At 40.4% G+C, this 23,274-nt stretch overlaps 3 protein-coding genes across 4 annotated transcripts; 1 reads left to right on the top strand and 2 right to left on the bottom strand.

The window, feature by feature from the left end:
- Window positions 1-2,668: 2,668 nt before the first annotated feature.
- Window positions 2,669-5,631, bottom strand: LOC135497994 (intraflagellar transport protein 27 homolog). Its single transcript, XM_064788136.1, has 7 exons — window positions 5,521-5,631; window positions 4,962-5,041; window positions 4,728-4,787; window positions 4,377-4,436; window positions 3,915-4,032; window positions 3,461-3,570; window positions 2,669-3,253 (listed from the first exon to the last, which is right to left on the bottom strand). The coding sequence occupies exons 1-7, from the start codon at window positions 5,555-5,557 to the stop codon at window positions 3,152-3,154; spliced, it is 567 nt and encodes a 188-aa protein (XP_064644206.1). The 5' UTR covers window positions 5,558-5,631; the 3' UTR covers window positions 2,669-3,151.
- A 1,357-nt stretch (window positions 5,632-6,988) lies between these two features.
- LOC135492718 (heterogeneous nuclear ribonucleoprotein D-like) lies at window positions 6,989-13,785 on the bottom strand. The gene is made up of 10 exons (XM_064779316.1): window positions 13,580-13,785; window positions 12,244-12,284; window positions 11,822-11,949; window positions 11,420-11,581; window positions 10,973-11,086; window positions 8,698-8,881; window positions 8,181-8,381; window positions 7,820-7,855; window positions 7,365-7,585; window positions 6,989-7,126 (listed from the first exon to the last, which is right to left on the bottom strand). Exons 1-9 carry the CDS (start codon window positions 13,783-13,785, stop codon window positions 7,380-7,382), a joined length of 1,278 nt encoding a protein of 425 aa, XP_064635386.1. The 3' UTR covers window positions 6,989-7,126; window positions 7,365-7,379.
- A 413-nt stretch (window positions 13,786-14,198) lies between these two features.
- LOC135492703 (uncharacterized) lies at window positions 14,199-22,423 on the top strand. Of its 2 annotated transcripts, XM_064779298.1 has the most exons (13): window positions 14,224-14,335; window positions 14,625-14,746; window positions 15,127-15,328; window positions 15,618-15,783; window positions 16,113-16,316; window positions 16,588-16,855; window positions 17,063-17,256; window positions 17,513-17,848; window positions 18,048-18,258; window positions 19,070-19,274; window positions 19,576-19,858; window positions 20,120-20,473; window positions 20,845-22,423. In XM_064779298.1, the coding sequence occupies exons 2-13, from the start codon at window positions 14,635-14,637 to the stop codon at window positions 21,094-21,096; spliced, it is 2,787 nt and encodes a 928-aa protein (XP_064635368.1). In that variant the 5' UTR covers window positions 14,224-14,335; window positions 14,625-14,634; the 3' UTR covers window positions 21,097-22,423. The 2 variants fall into 2 exon arrangements, with proteins under 2 accessions (XP_064635375.1, XP_064635368.1); XM_064779305.1 differs by lacking the exon at window positions 14,625-14,746 and having other exon boundaries at window positions 14,199-14,335.
- Window positions 22,424-23,274: the final 851 nt, after the last annotated feature.

The raw sequence follows: 23,274 nt of genomic DNA, 5'->3' as shown, positions 1-23,274 counted from the left end.
ACCTGGTTATCAGATCGTTTTAATTGTCTGGGGCACATCCTAACATTCGACATTGGCGGCTAAAGGAGAGACTATAGGACAACTAACCACTGTCAGCTGATTGTCTGAGCATGTTTGGTGACCGGGGGACAACTTATACTGTCTGGTCGTACGGAAGACATATCATGATAAGAGATGCATCGCGTTCTGCCACAATTCGTCACAATGACAGTCGCTTTGAACCATAATCTATCCCTATTGAAGACAGTCACGAAGCACCTCATGTACGTTGGTAGAGCTTCCTTTCGACTTTACTTCTGTGGACAGGCTCCATTCCGACCTTGCCATAGAGACAGTAAAGGTACCATTGGGCATTAGAGACTTCAGGAGAGACTATTGGACAATCTCCGCCACCTGGTTATCAGATCGTTTTAATTGTCTGGGGCACATCCTAACATTCGACATTGGCGGCTAAAGGAGAGACTATAGGACAACTAACCACTGTCAGCTGATTATCTGAGCATGTTTGCTGACCGGGGGACAACTTATTCTGTCTGGCCGTATTGAAGACATATCATGATAAGAGATGCATCGCGTTCTGCCACAATTCGTCACAATGACAGTCGCTTTGAACCATAATCTATCCCTATTGAAGACAGTCACGAAGCACCTCATGTACGTTGGTAGAGCTTCCTTTCGACTTTACTTCTGTGGACAGGCTCCATTCCGACCTTGCCATAGAGACAGTAAAGGTACCATTGGGCATTAGAGACTTCAGGAGAGACTATTGGACAATCTCCGCCACCTGGTTATCAGATCGTTTTAATTGTCTGGGGCACATCCTAACATTCGACATTGGCGGCTAAAGGAGAGACTTTAGGACAACTAACCACTGTCAGCTGATTATCTGAGCATGTTTGGTGACCGGGGGACAACTTATACTGTCTGGTCGTACGGAAGACATATCATGATAAGAGATGCATCGCGTTCTGCCACAATTCGTCGCAATGACAGTCGCTTTGAACCATAATCTATCCTAGTGAAGACAATCACGAAGCACCTCATGTACGTTGGTAGAGCTTCCTTCCGACTTTACTTCTGTGGACAGGCTCCGTTCCGACCTTGCCATAGAGACAGTAAAGGTACCATTGGGCAATAGAGACTGCAGAAGAGAGGCTAGAACAACCAACCTCTACTAGTAGGTTAATCAGACCATGTTGGTTGTCCTGGGCACAACCTAAAGTTAGGCATTCGAGACTACAGGAGAGACTATAGGACAGCCAACCTCGTCAGCTGGTCATCATATCATTTTAGTTGTCTGGGGCACATCCTAACATTCGATATTGGCTACGACAGGAGAGACTACAGAACAACTAACCACTGTCAGCTGATTATCTGAGCATGTTTGCTGACCGGGGGACAACTTATTCTGTCTGGCCGTATTTAAGACATATCCTGATAAGAGATGCATCGCGTTCTGCCACAATTCGTCACAATGACAGTCGCTTTGAACCATAATCTATCCCTATTGAAAACAGTCGCGAAGCACCTCATGTACGTTGGTAGAGCTTCCTTCCGACTTTACTTCTGTGGACAGGCTCCATTCCGACCTTGCCATAGACTATGAAGGTACCATTTGGCATTAGAGTCTGCAGAAGAGAGACCAGAACAACCAGCCTCTACTAGTAGGTTAATCAGACCATGTTGGTTGTCCTGGGCACAACCTAAAGTTAGGCATTCGAGACTACAGGAGAGACTATAGGACAGACAACCTCCGCCAGATGGTTATCAGATCATTTTAGTTGTCTGGGGCACATCCTAACATTCGATATTGGCTACGACAGGAGAGACCACAGAACAACCAACCACTGTCAGCTGATTATCTGATCATGTTTGGTGACCAGGAGACAAGTCATTCTGTCTGGTCGTATTGAAGACATATCATGACAAGAGATGCATCGCGTTCTGCCACAATTCGTAACAAGGACAGTCGCTTTGAACCATAATCTATCCCTATTGAAGACAGTTGGGAAGCACCTCATGTACCGTAGAGCTTCCTTCCGACTTTACTTCTGTGGACAGGCTCCATTCCGACCTTGCCATAGAGACAGTAAAGGTACTATTGGGCATTAGAGACTGCAGAAGAGAGGCTAGAACAACCAACCTCTACTAGTAGGTTAATCAGGCCATGTTGGTTGTCCTGGGCACAACCTAAAGTTAGGCATTCGGGACTACAGAAGAGACTATTGGACAATCTTCGCTAGCTGGTTATCAGATCATTTTAGTTGGCTGGGCACAACCTAATATTCGGCATTGGCTACGACAGGAGAGACTACAGAACAACTAGCAACGATCAGATGGTTATCAGATCATGCTGACGGAGGCCCAACTTGGATGATGAGGACAGCTGGTTATCAGATCATGCTGACGGAGACCCAACTTGGATGATGAGGACGACCATTCGTGGTGTCTCCTCCATGGTTGTGACTGTCACTCTTTCCTTTTAGTATTATTAGATGATACTTCCTACAGACGGTCGTTCTTGAGAAGACGAACCTTGCCACTGAACTAGATATTTTGTGTCACAACCTGGCCAACAGAATGTTCTGGTAGAGTGCTACAATATACAATCAGACTGAAAAATCTGGAGGGCTGAACAATGAAAGACAAAATACCTATGCTTCTTTTCTTGATTTATTGAAACCCACATCTACAATGTGAACAATTATAATTGACAGATGGGATACCAAATTTACACAATATCTGTTTGAATGAGCATATCTATGAATGAAATGGACGGACTGTTTTATGTTATGCTCAAGCAAAGGATATATGTACGGATATGAAATCAACCAAGATGGATGGACAAAAGAACAATTTTGGGAGAGGAGGAGCAGGTGTTATTGCCAGACCTGCACTACTGCACTTTTCTCAAATGGGCTTAAAAGTTCTCGTAATGTGATATTTATGTGCACCAGAAACTCACTGTTTGTGAACACATTGAATGTATACAAGAGAATACAAATTAATGTTAAAGAAGAAGAATCCATTCTATGATGGTACTTGAGTATCCAGCTTCCTCAGTAGATTAGAATTCTTTGTTTTGAATTCCACAGTGGCACACAAAATAGATTCAAAGTACATGAATGTCTATATCAAGTAGTTCAGATTCCTACATTGAGAGAGTTCTAAAAACATCCAGTTGTTCTTGGTAAAGCCGGTAGAATTCGTTTGCGAGATAATAGAATGGAGACTCAACGTTTTGCATTTCTTTCTGGAATGGAAAAAGGGACAAATTTAAGGAACCATGTTTAAATTTTTCATTTTGTCAATGGAAACTAAAAGCATTGTCAACTTATTTTTCCTTTTGCAAATATTTTGAGCATTTTTATGATTTTTACACACACGATAAATTTTCTTGGCAGCAAAAAAAGTTCTTTCTGCAGTAACCAATATCAGAATTTAAGAAGCAAACACTTACTGCCGACACTTCGAAGTACTCTAAACCATTTGACTGAGCAAAACTTTTGCCCTCTTTTGGTGAAATGAGGCGTCTCTGGTCAAGATCAATCTTATTGGCAACAAGCACACCTTAAACAGCAACGGATTTTGTATCAACAACCAAACCAAAGGCCTCGGTCAAGAGAACAATTTGGTTGCTTTATGAGCACTAGCAGACAATATTATCATAACTCAACGGTTTATTTCCTTGAACAGATTGTCAATTTGTTTCTGCCAGATTTGCTCCTCTATTTATAGTTTTTGTTTCAGAAATTATCCCATTCAAAGGACATTTCACTTAAATTAAAATTGAACAAACGATGCATCCATTTTTACCTTGAAAGGGAAAAAAACATCCAAGGCCCTGAGCAAGACAGACCTACAGAAACTTAGCAACTTGAGCCATTACCCAGTAAGAAAAGAATTTATCGCACCTGGCACAGCAACCCCGGGTTTCTGCGACCGCACTCTTTCTAACCATTTTGCACAGCTGTTGAATGATGTTTCACTAGTTACATCGTACACTACCATAACCATGGACGGTTGATCCCACTGAAATAAAGAATGAGCCAGTTAGGTTTGAATATCAATGGACCAAGATATGTGGTCAAATAAAATTTTTTGAGGAAATGGCCTAATTTTCAGGAACCGAAACTATTGACATAGCAAGCCAGATCACAGGATTCTTTAGAAGGGCAACTCTGAATCAGGGCTTAGCTTAGCTCAGTTTTTGTGTCTCATAATTGCAAAGCAAAACATCAATCAAACACAAGACTTTGACACACATGGCTTTGAGACTGCAATGACCTGCAGCTGTACACTAAGAAGTTCTAGGTCAGGATGCAAATCCAATGGATAATCAGACATCAAAAAGTCGCAAAACATACTTAACTTACAAATTTTTGTACATGTTCAGCAAAGACCTCTTTACCAGCGGAGTCATGGACATATAATTCCTGAAATGAAATACAAAAATGACTTATCTTTTTAATTTTGCATTTTTTCTCTCGAATTAATATGTTCATCAGTTCATGACGTAATCATCTGATCACTGATACCGATACCTGTTGATAGGCTGGTTTGTTTAAAGATCCTTCTCACTAGGATAGTCACTTGGATATCTCAGTAGTTCACAGCGCCAGGTGGAAGCATTGCTGAATCTTCCACCCAGCAAACTGCACATGTGAGTTGCCCCAAACAACGAACAGGACTGATAGAAAATAGATGCCCAATTCATTGCAGCTTACCACACTATCCTGTGTATCTGGTATGTTGACAGTTTTCACACAAAGTTCCACTCCAGTTGTCTGGAAAAAAAGCATGATATTTGAAATGTAATTATCATTAAATGAAAATAGCAAAATGTAAATAATGAATATCGAACTAATAATTTGACATCCCAACCAGACAGTAGTTACCCACAATACTTTATTAATCAGGAATAGAAAAACAAACTTCTCATTATCAGAAATCAAACTTACCATGCTGTAATTCTTCGGGAAGTGTGCCCCATCGCTATGAAATACTTGCGTGATGGCACTTTTGCCAGATGTTGAATCACCTGGAATCAGAATGATAATACTGTCATCATGGTCATGCCAATCAATATTATCAGCAGAATACTGAGCTGAAAATCCAATCAAAGGTAGTCCTGCTATGCACATCTACTTTCTTACAAAATGCTCACTCACTGGCTCTCTCAGTGAAGCCAGGGAATGAGGGAAGGGATGGCAGCAGCTTTTACCATCTCCGACGTGTCAGTCACGATAATATATGGAGGAGTTGGAACGTCAGCTTATCAGCTTCAACAGTTAACAATGCCAATTGCCATATGGTCTTGTCTAGACCCTCTACTCTCTTTTGGAGTAAGCAGTGCAGCCGATGAGATTCTGGAGCACCAACATTTTTGGATCACCCTGTATATAGCCTATGTATCATGCACATACAACATATTTTGAACCGTTGCTATTTCTATCTAAACCACGAATATACACGACACTTTATCCAGTCGAGAACATGAACATTGGGCTGAACCCCTACCGCATAAGACAAGCTTTCCACGAAGCGTTACAGGCATTCTCGATGATTTTGTGAAGCAAGAGAATTGTCCAGAAACAAAAAAATTAAAATATTTCTCGCAGCGCCGTCTATCGGTGGTAGAGCAAATACGTAACCGTACGTTGATTGGTAGTTATTTATAACTGCATGGTTACCGCTTGTAAATAAACCCACGTGGGTTTTAAGCAGAGATCATCAGTATTGCAGGTGGGGGCCCAAGATAGGCACCTTTTACCAGCAACATCAGAACTGCTTCTATCTGTGTTCCCCTCTCAAATTGTAATACAATATTTGGGACTGTCCACACTGCCAAGCTCCATGAACATAACTTTCTAGGTATCATCATCATGGGGAGATTGTTAGGTTGGCCTGTTTCATTTTCCTTGACCTATACCCTAGGTACTTCCAGTGGCAGGCTTCTCCAAAATAAGGACTCATATTATTAGGGACTGCCCCAGAAATTTCATTTTGTCAATATGAAAAGGTTGCTTATAATCAGGAACCAAGGCTTGTTGCATACACGTGTAAAATCCTCTGCTGATTGATGACAGGTGTGGCATCAGGTATAATAAAAGAGAATTGACAGAAAAACAGAGATTTCATTTATGAGACATTTACACATGGATTTATTATTCACATAAACAAAAATGGCATGACTTGTGACAATGTAAAAACAATGTTGACATGTTGGAAGGGCAGTACATTATACTAATTGCTTAAACTGAATCAAATTCTAAACAAGATTCAGTGTCAACACTATTGCAGAACATGAGGCACATGATGTCAATAACGAAATGGCCTGGGGCCATGTGCCCATTAGTGTTAAATGAAACATTATCCTTAAGTTTTCTATTAGCATCATTGATATTCATGCACTTCAAATTCTTTCAGATAAAATGGAACTCTACTGAACAGACTTGGCTCAAACAAGAAGGTTTAGCAGTGCTTGACTACATGCCACCAAGCAACTGACACCTTGTTTTAATCTACACAGACGAAGATTCTACCAATCTAGCTTGAGACAACTCTATGAAATTAGCAAAGCTTGTCATATTAAAAAGTTAAAATGAGCATCTCTAAAGTGATAAAATAGAACTCTTTATGTAAGATCTCTACTTCGAATCCGAGAATTGTCCACTTCATGACACTACAGAAACTATTGTACATGTACTGAACACAGCTCATTTTGTCTATAGCACTGGTGTAACAATTACGGAAATATGTCACCGATTTTTAAATAGAAATGACAAAAGCTCTTAATACATTATCATGAACAATGCAAATTTCCTTTCAATACATTTACAGTTGAAAATGGACAGGCCAGGTCAAAATGCAAATATTATTGGCATAGAAAGCACAAATTAAACGGTTTTGTAATTGTGATTACTTATACCAATAAACAAATGTCAATCCTTAACTTCGAATTGATAGCTCATAATGTCCAATGAATGCCTGACACAAGAAACTTGATGCTCTGAAGGTCTCGGGCTCCTCTAAGAAGTTCCACAGCACGGTCAGTAGGAATGATTGCAGCCCAGTGTACCATGATCTTTTTTCTCTGCCGTTTCCACCAGCTTCCACATTTTTGCTGAAATATCAAGATAATAGGTCAAAGAGGAGTAAGATATGCAGGTTATTTGTCTATACATACTGCTTGGGTTGAGAGCATTTGTTGCATTTCAAGAAGGACAATTTTTCTTTGGCTGTGGCGATTTGCATAATGGTCTTTTGCATACCCTGAAATAGGCATCAGAAGCACAAGTTGTCTCCACTGTTACTTTCAAGTCGCATTCAAAACACAATGCAAGCAGGTATTTTCTGCTTACCTGAACACAACAGATCTATTCGCTTTGCTGCTGATATGGATGATATCTGCCTCTGCCTCGACCACGAGATTTGCCTTGATAGCCACCATTACTGTCATCTTCTGTCGTTGACGATGACGCTTGTGCCTGGTCTCCTGCTGCAGGCTGTTGTGTCTGTGACTGGGACGAGTCCTGGCCCTGGCTCTGTTGCGCATAGTAATTCTTGTAATAGTCATTGTAATCTGAGAGAGAATTGAGAAATTGAGAGCATCTTATGCAATAATATGAACTTGTTCTGGCCAGACGGTTGATTCAGTAGGCCAACTCATTTATTAGAATTACCTCATCTGATTTAACCAAGACGATTGAATTTGAAGTGACAAAGATGCTGAAACTACATGTAGCAAAACATTTGAATTTACTTTTTGCAGCCTTGAAAGGGTCTTAAAAACGAAGAGAAAATCTACAGTACTTACATTGCTGGCTATTCCAATATGCATTCCAATCACCACCTAAAATAGCAAAACAAACATTCCTGAGTTTAATTACACAATAGAACAAAATCATTTAACTTATGTTTGCATTTCGCCACAGTTATTGACCCAAAACAGCTGAATCCAGTGCAAGTGCAAATTCTTTGATTGGAGGACACTTCTGGATAAGATTTTAAAGGCCCAATCACAGATGACAGTTGGAAGACTAGAGCAGTTGTGTTAAGTTGTGAACAAACAGACATACTACTACTACATGTAGATCAAACCAAAAACCGCCACGTAGGTGTGGCTACTATGCATGACAACTACTTTAGTTGCATGACTACATCCACAGCGCACCTACCTGCTTGTGACTGGTCATAGCCCTGACCATACCAATTCGAATAGTAATTGGGATCATAGTTGTAGTAATTATTGTAATAATCTTGGTAGTTGTAATTATTCCAACCATTTGGATCATATCCCTGTTGGCTGTAGTCATAGTTGTAATCTTGGCCTTGGCCGTAATCGTAATAGTCGTTCCCATAACCTTCGTTGTTCCAGCCTGGAAGTAAGAGAAATATCTATGTCAAATGCATGATTGTTCTCCAAAGCGCCTCTTGCCCACCGGCGGATATGGTACAGTGTGTCTCATGTGCGTCAAGTGAAATCTACCCATGTTACACAATATACCAGGGTGTGAGCAGGAGGCACATCAAGAATTCTATGGATGGATGGGAGGCATTCGAAGGCAGGCAGGTCAGCTGGTACTTGCTTGCAGCATAAGCAGTGGAAAAATGGGTGATAAGACTAGCGTCTGTTTTAACTTCATGTAGATTAACACAATCTGCCTTTCTATCACCCACTGACTGATTGCATACCTGGGCCTCCACCTCTGCCTCCTCGTCCTCGACCTCTGGGTCCTCCACGTGGTGGACCATAATAACCATCATCGTACCCACCGTGTGGTCCTCCCCAATGACCTCCTCGTCCTCCACGACCTCCAGGTCCACCGGGTGGGCCCCCGCGATGATCCTCCTTTGGTGTAGCTTCGTTTACATCGCACTGAAATGAATTGGAATATCTTTTGGTATTTCTAAGCTTTTAGTGCAGCATAGTTGTGCTGGGAACCACTTCAGCAGCTCCAGCTAGGGAAAGCAAGTCAGGGTCCTCATTCAGTCAAGTTTCTGAACATATAGTATTGATATCAATGTTTTGAAAAGGAAAGTCTGGTTCAGAGGACCCTGCACGTGATTGTACAGATCATGTCTAGAGTACAGACCTGACCAGAGATGGGGAAAACAAGACAATTGAATCAATACGAATCACGTGTTGCAATCGACTGTTTGAATTGCAATCTGCCAGTGCCCCAACAAAACAGACTAATTGGATTGAGCCATTCATAGAATATACTGTTTTGTAATCTTCATCCATGCAGAGGTGATTTGAGAAATTGACCATAGGCCTATCACCGACAGCTTGAACATCTGGAGGAGATCAACACGGTATCCATATCTGTGTTAATTCACCCAAGCAGAATTTAACCAACTTGTGCCCAAGGGTAAACACTAATAAGCATGTGCAACAATGTTGTTTGTATCATGATGTGAAGTTGTTTTTTCGACTGTAGTGTTCAAAGGAATTATTCTCACAAAGACTTCCTCTGCCTTTCCTTCCATTGCTATCTCAATGATTTCATTTTGGAGACTAAAGGACTCATGACTGCTTCGAACACAGCTATCGATCCAGACAGCTGACTTTGTGGGTTCCATCAAATTTGAATGCAAATATCTACTGATCTACCTTATTAATCACCAGGTGGTGACGTGTGGATTTATTTGCGATATCCCACGGCAAAATCAATTGCATACATGTTCAGCTGAAATAACCTTTACTGTCGTCAATTTTCTAAGTCTAAATGGAAAGTCAAGAATTTCTACTTTTCCAGGGGTAGCAGACAAAATGGAAAATCAAAGCCTGAATGTACATAGTATCACATAGCCCTGGACAGTGTCATGTGGGACTTCCAATTAATATCAAGGGTTGGCTGGTCGACTGGTGTCCTTGTGGCAACTTTAATCAACCCAATATAACATACCAAGAGCTGCGTGTGTAGTTTATTAACTCAAGCTCTAGACCTGGACAATTAGTTAGTAACCATGGAGCCCACCACTATTGGACTGTCGACCCTACATGCATTTCCTTCACTGAACAAGCTATGTGTCGAGTTGGAATAAATCAGTCAGAAGTAGGAAGAACCCTCAACAATTTGGGCCTAAAAGCGTCTGCTCCATTGAACATTTTACTGAATGAGAACCCTGCAAATGCCTGGAAAGGGATACCTGTATATGATATTACCGTGAATTACCTGATACCATGCAAATGGAGACAAGATTACATGTAGACAAAGATTACATGATCACTAAGAAAACAAGGAGCAAGTTACTGCAAAGGAGCAAATCTGGGAATTAGTACAAAAAGTTTTGGAACTTTATGAAAAAAGTATTTTTGTCCAATTTTTTTACTTCAAGTTTTCATGATACCTCCATTAGCAAAGAGCATTCATAGTTGCATCACAACTTCATTACGAGTTGTAAACTGGTGAGTTTTATTCAAACTAGAATGCTCAAAAAACGCTTAGGAACAACCTCTCTTATTGATACCAGGGCTCGTAGAAGAGTACCTCCTAGTGGGCTCCTTTTCACCCATGAAATTTCTGCAGCGGCTGTAAAGTGAAACAGAAGGGTCAAAGATTCAGTAAGCAGTTACATGGACAGAGCCTTTTTAACCTTTGATTACCAGTCGCAATTACACTGTTACCTTCAAAAGAATAGCTTACTTGACACTAACACTGTTATCAAAATTTGACCACCGAAAAGTGATCGAATACCAAAACGTTTTAAGTAAGTTCAGCAATCTTTGCAAGGTGACAGTGCAATGAAGAACAACCCCAAGCGGCGTTACCATATCATCGTTTAACTGCTACTACAGGGAATCATGACTATAAAATGCTTGGGAAGAGGACGGGCAAATTACTGCCTGCAAAAGAGAATCAAACTACAAAATTAAACAAGAGACAATTATTTAAAGAACAATGCAATTTATTCAGCAAGATCTTACTGCATCTCGTGATGATTGCAACTGTTTTTCACTTACCATACAATCGCAGATGGTTTGTTTAGAATCAGTCATCGCACTCTTGGCGTGTTCTTCCTTGTCAAATGTGATGAAGCAGAATTTCTTGTTTCTTGGTCGTTCAATGTCTGTTACCTATTAATTAAGTGTGAAGAACCTTTTAGTTTGAGAGAAACCATTAAACAGTACGATAGTCCAAAAAGAAACTATCAAAACTTGGCTAGTGTTAACCAAACACGTATAGTTAAAGTTTGATTAGTAAGAATCAGTCTTGAACTCATCATGACATGATGTCATTCAACCAAAGGTATCTTGAACATTACTAGAGCAGGCTTCTCCTCACCTTGGTTGTTGCAAAGGCCCTATACCCTCCTAAAACAGACTACGGGAGCTCTGGCATACATGCGACAAGGCAACTGGGTTTCTAGGTGCAGGGCTTTCATCCTGATTAGTACCAAGACCACTTACCGGTCCAAAATTCTGTTCAAAATGGTCTCTTATATCTTCATCTTTGATATGATGGTCAATTCCTCCAACGAACACCTTCCGCACTGGATCTTTACCTCGAGGTTTAGCTGCTTTCGGGTCTATCCGCTTGCCATTTAACTTATGTTCACGACAGGCAGCAACCTTGAAGCAAAGTGCAAAAGTAGATAAAAATCTCCCTCTGAAGACAGACATCAAGCAACATCATGGGTCTGTATGATTGGTGCAAAAGATTCTTTATGTTTTCCTAGATGAGTGGTCTTGTAATACTTTTGAGCATTGTAGTTGTCTGCTAACTAGCATACCTGGGGACAAAAAAAGCTGAAGTATGTGACGTAGCTGATGGTCACCACCTAGGCAACAACTATTGAATCGTTTACTTACCTTTTTCTTAGCTTCACCATCTTTGAATGTGACAAATGCAAAACCTCTTGATCTTCCAGATATCTGGTCAACCTTCAATTCAGCCTTGAGGACGGGACCAAACGTACAAAAATACTCCTTCAAATCCTCTGAAAAATTGAGGTAGAGTTCTGAGAAACACATTACAAAATTGCGATTTTTCATATTTTCTTTCTTCCAAATTCAAGACTCTTAACACTATTATAACCACAAAGGTGATCAATAAAAAATTACTCAGCAAAATCCATTTATTTGGTCTTTTTCTTTTACTTGGAGGAGAGCTTACGAGATTTTAGTTTAGTGCACACAGTTGCAGAGAACTTCACATCTTAAGGCAGTAACCAGGCCCATCCATTTTTGTCTTTAACAAATCAAACATCACAGTTTCATCATTATTGACTTACTATCTGTTGTATCCCAAGTCAGACCACCCACAAACAGTTTCCTGAAAAGACAGTAAAATTACCAATATAAGTACACAAAATGTATTCCTGAAGAGTGATTCATTGTCATGGCTGGCAAGTTCAGAAGTGATGCAATGGCGTACCAATGTTTGGACAGATATGTAGGAAGATCCAGGACACTGCAATGCAACTCATGAACACATAACGTAACTGCAGCTCCCGACCAAGCGGCAGTGACTAAATGGAAGGAAGAACGAATTTTTCCCCAATGACAATCATCTGATCCTCGCACACTTTCTCAAAGTTTAAACAACTATTCAACGCTTTGCCCCCTTCATAAAGTGCCTCTGACCGTGCTTTCCTGTGCTGTGCTCAACTTGATCAGTTTACACATGGCATGCCTTATGGCCATGATGTCTCAAGATTCTGAAGACGATGCAAAATTGGGCCAATTGATCGGAGTCAACGCAGTGCTGGATCAATCTTAAGGAGACAATCGACAATTTCGCCGAATAGTTTGTTAATGTAATGTTAGGGCATATGTTTCACCTGGTACAAAGGGTCACACAGATCAGTGGCTTTCCTATAGGGCAATGTCAAAAGTTGGGTTAATACATTTGTTTCACTTGCCAAAGTTTCGGCTGTGGTTTGTCTTTGACTTTGTCGGTTGAACCTGCACACACAGGGCTAGCGCCCTACTAGGCCTAGAGGCCTTGCATTTCAACAAAATCGAACCAGCACCAGGGCAGAGCCGAAACAAAACAGTGAGAACACTCAAAAGTCAGAACTTGTCAGAAGGTCTAAGAAATCTTCGGAACGAGTTTACAATCCCCGATCACACCCCCAAAAAAGGTCATCGGTTGACTAACGAAGCACCACTGTTCAATTTTTCAATGGATTTATAGTTGAATGCGATCAAACTACGTCATTTCCGATCGGGGATTGTAAATTTTAACCAAATCTTCGGACAATGCCATGTGATGATGCAAGATAAGCCACTTTTGTCCCCGACTTCGATTTGACCTTTTGTTTCACTTTCACAGGTGAAAATAAACTGCAGCAGCATACCCACAATTCCACAAATATTCAATAGGCCTATGTTGACTCAAATAAGCTCTCAAACCAGAACCCTATATTTAACAACTTAACAAGGGAAAGGATGGGCATGCCCGTCATGTCGCAATCCAATGCAATGATTGAAATGAAGGAACAATAGAAACCGACAATGTGAATGTAAGTAGTGCCTGATATTGCATACAATGTGCATTACAAATGCATTACCAATGCACTGCAGTGCAAATAACAAAAATCGGCGGAAACCGGCATAGATTTGTACCTGTCGTCGTCGGCATCGTCATGTCCATGTTCATCATACTCGTCACGTTCATCATGTTCGTGGTTTTCGTCATCGTCATCATGATCTAGATGATGTCGATCATCATCATCTTCATGAAAATCTTCACCATTTCCCTCGTTGTCGTTGTATTCGACGGCATATTCTTCTTGACCATTTTGGCCTTCCTCGGCATATTCGGAGTCCATTTTGCGCAAAGATGATTGCAATATCAAGCCTGGTGCGCCTTCGAAAATGTCAATACATTAAAGAGTGTAAGGAGGTATGTCGAAAGTACTTGGAAGCCAGGTTAAATGTGCTAGACGCCACGTGGTGAAATAGTGAAATTTGATTGGGCACTCCACTAATTGGTTATAATTAGTCATTTATGATTGATATTATTAATAGATACCGGGCACATTGAAATAATACTTTTTAGTTAACTCATAACAGGAACGATTAGTGTAATGAAACATATTCTTGATATCTATTAACAAATTATTGTAAAATTACTCGAATTCTGATGCTAATTCTGAGAGCTGTTGCGACCAATATTTAGTTTAGTTATGTCCGCTAGGGGTACTAGTGGTCATAACGTGAACGTTGCTAGGACACATGTACACAAATGCATGTCATACATGAAATGATGAAAAGCACTGGAACCGGAGCTGCTTAGAGGAAAAAGGGTCATAATTACTCATAAAATACACTTAAGGATATGCTATTTGATATATTTGACAATACAGCGATACACGTATAGTAAGTATTTCATTAAAAAACCTTTTGCCAGTAACTTACTTCGTAAAAGCTATTTATAATTTAGGCTAACTCATCTGACATCTCACTATTCTCAGACTCAGTCACCACTGACAATGACATCAGTCAGTCAGTGGAACTTGTTGTATTTATTACATAAAGTAACATACATAGTCAGACCATTATGTATATTGCCAGTAACATAACCACGCAAGCACAAGACAATACACTTACAGTTTAGTATCAGTAGTTGTTTCCGATTGCTTATCTCCAAATAACCCTTCGCTTTCAGGAAACTAAACATGTCTGCTGCAGCAGTAGAAGATGCTATTCGCACAAGAGCACTAACTCAGCGCATCAGGGTCTCAGAATTTTTCCCTGACTTTGATAGACTACGGTCAGGATGTATGACAAGTTAGTATCATCTGGGTGCCTGTCAAGTGTCATCTTTCCCTGTATGCCAGGTTTTAGAACTGGTCAAGTCAAATGTTGCCTTGGCAGTTATATGGAGAATGGGGCTTTGGGGGAGACAGTATTAGGATTTCACCCCATACTTGGTACAGGCTAGTGAACAGCTCCTTCCTGTCTTGATCACTGCTACAGACAGAGCAGTGTATTGTGATTGAGCATGTTAAACATTCTTGCTATCAAAACAACTGCTGCAAGCTATAGATTGTAACGTTTAGCTTTTTAAAGGGAGACTAAATCAAAATAAAGAGTGTACATTTTCTTTCAAAATTTTAGACCATTATTTTTTGGTTTTCTCTTTCTTATGATTCTTCTCTCACCTTTAGGCACGCAGTTCTTTAGAACTCTGTATCAAACATTCGGCATCAAACTAAACCCAGAAGAGGAGAGAGCAATACTCAACAAATATGACATCAGGAATAATGGTACCATCTGCTATAAGAAATTCCTGGATGAGATTGACAAACACTTTAATGCTAATGATGTCAACAATGATCCAAGAACACAGAAGGTTGCTGCAAAGGAGTTGTAAGTGTATTGGCTTGTGAAGGCCTACCTAGATAAGATGCTTGCCAGACTGCTTGTCCCCAGGGTTTTTTCTTCTTCAGATTCCAACCTGGAATGGTGGTTTCTGAATGCATTTACATGTCCTTCATATCATAAAATCAGTGGTTAAGTTCAGGCAGAATAGTTTCAAGTCACCCCAAAAACTGGCTGTTGAGAAAAATCTTGTTAGATATAGGAAAAATGGACTATTTTGAAGTTAAAGTTATTGGATTTTTGTAATCCATCTGACCAATATGTGATTTTCTTGCAGCCTTGGTACTGAAAGGTCTGTACGCCCCCTGTCTGCTGGATCTGAGAAACAAATTGATGAACTCTTGGCCCGAATGATTAAGTATTACAGCTACCATGGCATTAACTTAAGGACCTGTTATGAATCATTTGATCGTCATCACAAGGGAACAATCACTGAGAGCCAGGTAATGTTCCTTGCTCAGACTCGAACCTTATATGTAAAAACAAGAGATCTGATTGACTGTGGTGTAATCAACGAAAAAAAATCTGCATAAAATTATGCCAGCGACCTGGGTTTCATCCCCAAGCCCGAAGTTGTATTGCATAGTAAAGCAGAATTGTTGGTTGACTGGTATAATTTAAAGAGAAAAAAAATACAGATATAAGAAACTGGTACCACCAAAGACTTTTCCTTTGCATGGCTTGTGGTATATAAAAACAAAATAAGTTTCATAACTTATCATGGTCACAAATTGTAAACCACAACAATCTAACCATGACTTTTCTTCTTCAGTTCTACCGCAGTTTCCCAGGACCACCTGACGTCTCCACCCATGAAATGACTCTGCTGGTGATGAAATACAGAGACCCAGAAAACTTTGGTTTGTTGAACTACCTGAATTTGCACCATGACTTGGTGGCTATGATGGAAAAGAGGAGCAGGCCATTATCTACCATCCGGCAGCTGGAAAACATCTCAAACTACATGCCAACTTCAGTGAGTAGCTCAAGCGGAAAGTGTGCCTGACAAAAATACTTCCAAAATTTCATCTATGGATGTTGGTTACACAATAATCGAAACACAATATTATGATCGCGATTTGGCTTGGCAGGGGTCATCACAAATAAGGCTTTTAGAACAGAGTGTACTCCTTATGAGAAGGGCTGGATCATAGCTCACCGAACATTCCGTATCTTTGCACGTGGTAACGGTACAAATGGAATTGGTAATATTTCACATGATCTCATCAATGTTCTTTATTCTCCAGGCTGGTGGCAATGATGACATGCAGACCATCCTCAACAAAATCAAAGTTGCTTGTTTCAAGAATGGTATCCGAACCCACGAATACTTCAAGGACCACGACAAGCTTAGGCATGGAGAGATCACCGAAAATCAGTTCATCTGTGGTCTCAGTCTTGCTGCTGGGAAAGAGGCACAGCTTAGCAGGGCCGAAATCCAGAAGACATGCGAGTACTACAAAACATCCACCGGACGCGTCAATTACAAAGAGTTCTGTGATGCAATGGAGAATGGTAAGAAAATATCATTTTTACCAGACTGTGAGTGATTATTTTTTGGGCAAATCCTTGAAAGCCATTGCATCATAACTCTGAGCAGTGCTTGAGTGTGCATTTTGCTTAGATTGCTGCAGTTGGAGATGACGAAAGCAGAAATTGTGATGTGAAATGAAAATACAATATTCGGCTGCATTGTTGTCAGTGTCCTTTTCTCTTTTCCAGCTTTCAATACGCCTGATCTTGTGAAAAAGCCAACCCAGACTGCTGAGAGGCCACCCCGAGGTGCCCTCTCCAGAGGCCTGAATAATCTTACTTCAGAGGAGAAGAAACGCTGTGAAGCTGTGTTGGAAACTCTGTCCTCGGAAGTGCGAAAGAGGAGGCTGATGATTCATAATTACTTCCGCGATTATGACAGGGTAAGTATTCTAATGGTAATGGTAAAGAGTTCAAGTTTTGTATGAACATTTGTGAAAAGTTCAGAAAATATTTCTTGTTTACAAACTGCTGTCATGACAGTCCATGCATCACGTCAACTTATCGGTGCCGTAAATGTGCTTTCAGAAACATTCTACAAACTCTTAGCGCAGGATCATACAACTTGTGTTACTAGTGTGGAATTAGAGTGTCAAGCCTTTAGATGACTGACTATATGTATTTTTCTCTCACATTTAGGGTTGCGGATACACAAGGCTCGTCACAAAATCCCAGTTCAGAAGGATCCTCCACTTCTTTTCCCTGAATGTCAATTCAGAAGACTTCAAAGTTCTGGCAAAGATGTTTGAGGAAGAAAAAACCAAGGACATCAACTATCCGGCTTTTGTCCAAGCAATTGATTCAGAGTTCACTGGTTTCATTATCGATGAGCCAGTCCCTGAGAAACGTGTGAACGCCACCTGTTCGCCTCTTCCTGATCGATTTGATACAAGTGTCATGGCGGGGAAGTCTGAAGTCTCTTTTGATGATCTGATGGCCCGCATCAAGCATATCGTCTTAACCAATAGGACCAGGGTAAGTCACTGAAAGTACAGTCAAGGTTGAAGTAAACTCTTCTGATTATGAACTATAAACCTCGGAGCTCTCAACTCAACTCAACTTGGATGACTGTTGTTTTGAGCCGCACCTTGGTAAATCTCACAAAAAATGTTGAGTATTGCATATTGGTAATGCTGCAGTAAGGACAGTCTTAATGTATCTTCCTCGGTTTCAGTCACGAGAATTCTTCGAGGACTTTGATCCCCTCAGGACTGGCTCAATCAGCAAAGACCGCTTCAGGCGTAGTCTGGCCTCCCTCGGCCTGAACAAGCTCCAGAACCATGACCTCACTGATGGACAGTTTGCCATGCTCTGTGAAAACTATCAGGACCCGAAAAAGAGGGATCATGTTTGTTATAAGCAATTCACTAATGATTTGGACGAAGGTGAGCAAAGCCTGACAGTGTCATTATCAAATTTGTTTTAAACTATAGTGTTGAAAAAGCTGCTGTGATGAATACATTTTCAAATAAGGAGTTTCTTGATATCACCAGTTTGATCAATGCTCAACAATGCCTGCTCTTGCCCGGCAAGCAAATGAGTGAGAAAGTTGAGGAGATTTGGATGGGCATTTTCTCCTTTGCCAATGGTGTAGTCCCTTCCTGCTTCCGCATGTAAGCACCTGCCCCTGGGAAATGAATTTTACCTCAGGTGGATTTTGTTGGAAATAGCTGGAATTTCCAGCTCTTGGCTGGAATAAGCTGACACTTTGAATTTAGAGTTTCATCAAAAAGTTGTAGCTGGCAAAAGCTGACAAAAAACTGGAACTTTATCCATGGGGTGGAAAATGTTGGCATTTTCTGGAACTTTATTTTTCGTAAAAGTTCCAACGCTGGAAATCTCTGTCACTTTACTATAAGATTGTCAAAAGCTGGAATTAGCTGGAAATTTCAAATTCAATGTTTCTGACAATTGTTGGAAAAAGCTGGCATTTGCTGGCAACGCAAATTGCTATTATGTTATGCAATTCCATCATGTGGTCTTATCACCTGACCTATCCCATGATGCATTACACCTCAGACAGGAACCAGTAGGTTTGAATTTTCAAGTCAAACAAAGAAATCATGTGGGAGACCACAGTGCCTTTCACAAGTTCTTTCAAAAGCAAGGTTGGAAGTAGAGCTACAACAACTCACTCTTGTAACAGACAGATTCGGCTAATTGACAAGTTAACTAAGGGGGATTCCACTATTTCAGTGTTCACTCAATCAAACCTTGAGAAGACCCCTACCCACAGAGTGGTGCCCCAGGAGACCTTCCTGGTTCCCAAGCCAGGTACGGTTGACTTCAACAACGCATCAGATGACCACAGGACAGTCTATGACAATGCCATGAATCGATTAACCAAGAGGGTCAACCAAAGAAGAGTGTTACTGAAGCCAGTGTTCCAGGATTTTGACAAGTAAGAAAATATATTGCTTTTATTGCTAGTGTTGACATCATATCATCTTCACTAACATGTAGCTATCAATCTAAGGACTTTAAGGTTGTTGCTCATGACCTGGTCAAGAGTAGGCTCATGGCCTAGTTCTGAGAGGTTTGAATTTGAACTTGACCTGACTGCACTGGGGAGATGACAAAATCTGGATGTAAGTCCTGCACTGACTGAGATTATCGTGGGTGGGAGATGACACTCCTTTGACACCTGATACAAATACATTTCCGTTGAATACTGAACTTTTCTATCTCACTTTTTCTTTTAGGCACAATAACCAGTACGTGACTCGACCACAATTCCGGCAATGTCTGACCATGCTGGAGTTGAACTGCTCTGAGGCTGAGGTGGCAGCAATTGAAGCCAAGTTCTGTGACGACATGGGATTCAACTACAAGCGATTCCAGCAAGAGATTCAGCCTGAAGAGCAGGAGAACCGAAAGTATCTGGAGAGACTTGAAGACCTAAGGAAGTTGCACCAGAGGAAGAAGCTCCCAGAGCGAGGCCCATGTACTGACCTCGAGGGGGTGCTCACAAAGATTAAAACAAAGGTAAGCTGACATGGGACATGGCAGCCAAGTTAATCAGCTTGGACTGGCATAGACATCTTCATAAATCACTTGGAATTTTTTGCCAAAAATGTTTCTTGTTCTGTTTGTCACAATACAGACACCCATCAAAAGTGTGAACTTATATATTGAGCTTTGAAAGAAGAAGTTTGGTAATTAAAGAGGACAGAAATCAGACCAAGTTGGTAGATAAATCACTCATGTGAAAATCCCTCTGGAATTCATTATTTGTCAATGTTTCAGGTGTACAAAGAAAGGATCAGGGTCCTTGACTTCCTGAAAGTTTACGACAAGCTAAACCATGGCCGGATGAAGAAGAGTGCATTTGCCTGTGCTCTCGATCTGGCAAGACTTGAGTTGACAGAATCGGAAATCTGCATTCTGGAAGACAAGTACCAAGATCCTCGTTACCATGACGAAATTGATTACAGAGCATTCTCTGATGAAATCGAGTCAGTTTTCACCAAGAAGAATTTGGAGAAGAGCCCATTGATTTCGCCGGTGCAGTTCAAGCCACCAGTCGAATGGGAACAGAACCATCTTGACCCTGAAACAGAGGCCTGTCTCAACAGGTGTATCGAAAGAGTTGCTGAAAAGGTATGTTTTTGATTGATTCGCAAGACTTTTGATGTTCGATGAGAATGAATATAACAAAAGTCCATTGCGGAGGCCCACATCTATAATATGAAAGGAACTGGGCAATTTTCTTCGTTGGTGATATCAAGTTTTGGTGCAATAGGTCAAAGGTGAATCGGGCAATGATGACGTCAGCATTGGATCACTAAGTGACCGCCAACTTGATACAGATAAGTAACATTATGTACAAGAAAAAGACCTTGCATCACTACCTGCAGTAGCTTCCTTAAGGCAAGAATGTTGAGTTAGACTGTGGTAAAATTGAAACAGTTTAGGTTGTTTGCATTGACATCATATCATTCTAATATTTGGTTTGTCTTCTCATTCAATAGGTTGGAAAGACCAGGATGCAGTTGTTTCCTCTCTTTGAAGACTATGACAGGGTCCACAATGGAACCGTCTCGCGATCACAATTTCGCAGAGTCCTGAGTGAGCTGGCCCTTGGAAGCCTCGTCAATGACCAAGAGCTGAAGACGCTGTACGATAAGTTTGATGTGAAAATTGGTGGACAAGATGACGTCAACTACATTGCGTTCTGTTCTATGATTTATGAGCGAGCCAACATTTCACTTTGTAAACCATAGACATTAAAAACAAGAACTTTATCTAGGTGACAATTATATTGTCGAAGCCAAATCCATATCACCTTCATTATGCAAAAAAATACTGTGATATTTATATATAATGTTACATAAAGTTAGCAAAATATTTTGAAAAGTTTAAATATGATTGTTGCATAATTTTTGTGTTACTGTATTATTCCTTCCAAATGGCGTATAGTCTGATATTTTCCAAGGCAGGTTTTTTGCCAAGGGGCATAGCTCCTACTTTTGTATTTGACAGAATCAAGCAATTCCATCCTCAAGACATAATGTACCCGGGTAGACTTGTCAGTTCATATGAATGAGTTTGTCTAACCATCTTGCCCTATGAAAATCTATGCATTTTACTACCAACAAGTCATTACAAGAATATAGAAGTGTTTTTTAAGGCATTTCAACTTGTCAGTTTTGGTACCGGTACTTAATGTCAGTATTTGATAATCATAAGTTGTTGTATACAATCAGTGTGTTTGTAGTCAAGCAGTCAGTTAAGTCAGTGTGTCACATAGTCCAATGATAGTCATTTTATGTGTTTTATAGTCCATGTCTGTCATGAAAGTGTACAAAGTACCTGTTAGTTTTACAAAGGAAGAAACTTTTAGTTACTACATTTATCGGACCATTGATATTTCTTCATAAGAATTTTTTGAAAGTATAAGCAGTGATTAAGCAAGCCCACTTGTGGAAAACATTTGCTCAAAATGTCTACTATGCAGATTGTTACTGGTTGTGAACATATATTTACTGAGTCGTTCAAACATTTGCTATATTTTTGAAGTAATTTGTTTTATGTTATATCACTTCCCTTACCACAGACCAAGTCCTGATCACAAATTCAGATACGTGTATCAATCCATTCAGTTAAGGAGGTGAATATAGGATACTTAAACATTGTGTTCTACCACATTTTGTAATAATATATCGTATTATATTGTATTATTCTTCACAGGCAGGTTTGCTCACCCAGCTAGTCACTTCAGTATTATACAATCACTCTCCGAGTCTGACACAATATTTGTACCTTGCTGCTGATCACTTTAATATTGACATTTAACTTTACCCCTGTGGTATTTTCTGAGACCATGGTAATACTATTAGTGTTGTCAGCATAATATGATTACTCGTTAGTCTTTATTTTTGTTTACAAATTTTGAACAGTGTGTGTTTTTCACTGTTACATATGCAAAAATAATTCCATTCCAAAAGTGTGAAATATTCTTTCAACACCAGTCAATTCAACTGCTGAAGCCATGTCAACATGTTGCTCCTATGCATAATCCTAACCACAGTGTACCACTTTAGGTATGTGTATCTGTAAATAAAGTGTTTATGTGGAATTCATTGTTAGATTCATGTTAATCTGTATGAAGAGTATATTCTGGACATATCAGGCCATTTCACTTATTTCATATCTGTAAGGATGGAGTCATGTAGACCCTGTTTGAAGAGGATGCATGCAGAGTTGCTCAAGTAATGGATCTTCTTCATCAAGATCAATGGCCTTCAGCCAGTGAATCCTGCTCGTAGGATGTACTCAGTTGCCTCAAAGATTCCTGTTCCACCTCCATACAGATGGCCTTGAGGTTTGACACCATTTTACCAGATTCCTTGTCCGAGCCATCATGCACATGGCTTGTAGTAATATGTGACCCGTCACAGCAAAACCAGGCGCTTTTCGCACAGAAGAGCCTAAATGACACCAGGAGATAATGGAAGAAATTGATGTCCTCAGATTTCACAAAAGGCAGACAATAGAGAAATGAACAGTCCGTCTCAACCTGCCAAGCTCAAAGCGACATGCGCCTGGTTTTGCCGTGACGGGTCACATATCTCTGTGTTGGAAGTTTCATAGTCAGTACTTGTGGATTGGTGGTACTAACGTGCTTTGGAGTTTATAAAAGATGATTTGCTCTGCCCTCGTCAGTTGATAGTGATCGACGTGATGATAACCAAGTCATTCACAATCAGTGTGTACTCGCAACTAAATGAGAATGTCCGATAGTCATGAACAACAGATCAATGTACATGAACTGCAACTTGTCGAACTTGTACACAGCTGGAAGGACTTGCAATATTTAGATTTTTGATCAGGGGAGGGGTGGTGGTCTTTCCAAGTGGTCATCACCACATTGGTGATATTTCCAACAAGCCGGGTTGAAG

This window comes from Lineus longissimus, chromosome 1 (assembly GCF_910592395.1).
Source record: "Lineus longissimus chromosome 1, tnLinLong1.2, whole genome shotgun sequence".
Lineage (NCBI taxonomy): Eukaryota > Metazoa > Nemertea > Pilidiophora > Heteronemertea > Lineidae > Lineus > Lineus longissimus.
Note: the sequence above shows the minus strand (reverse complement) of the source record. Positions and strands in the feature narration are given on the sequence as shown.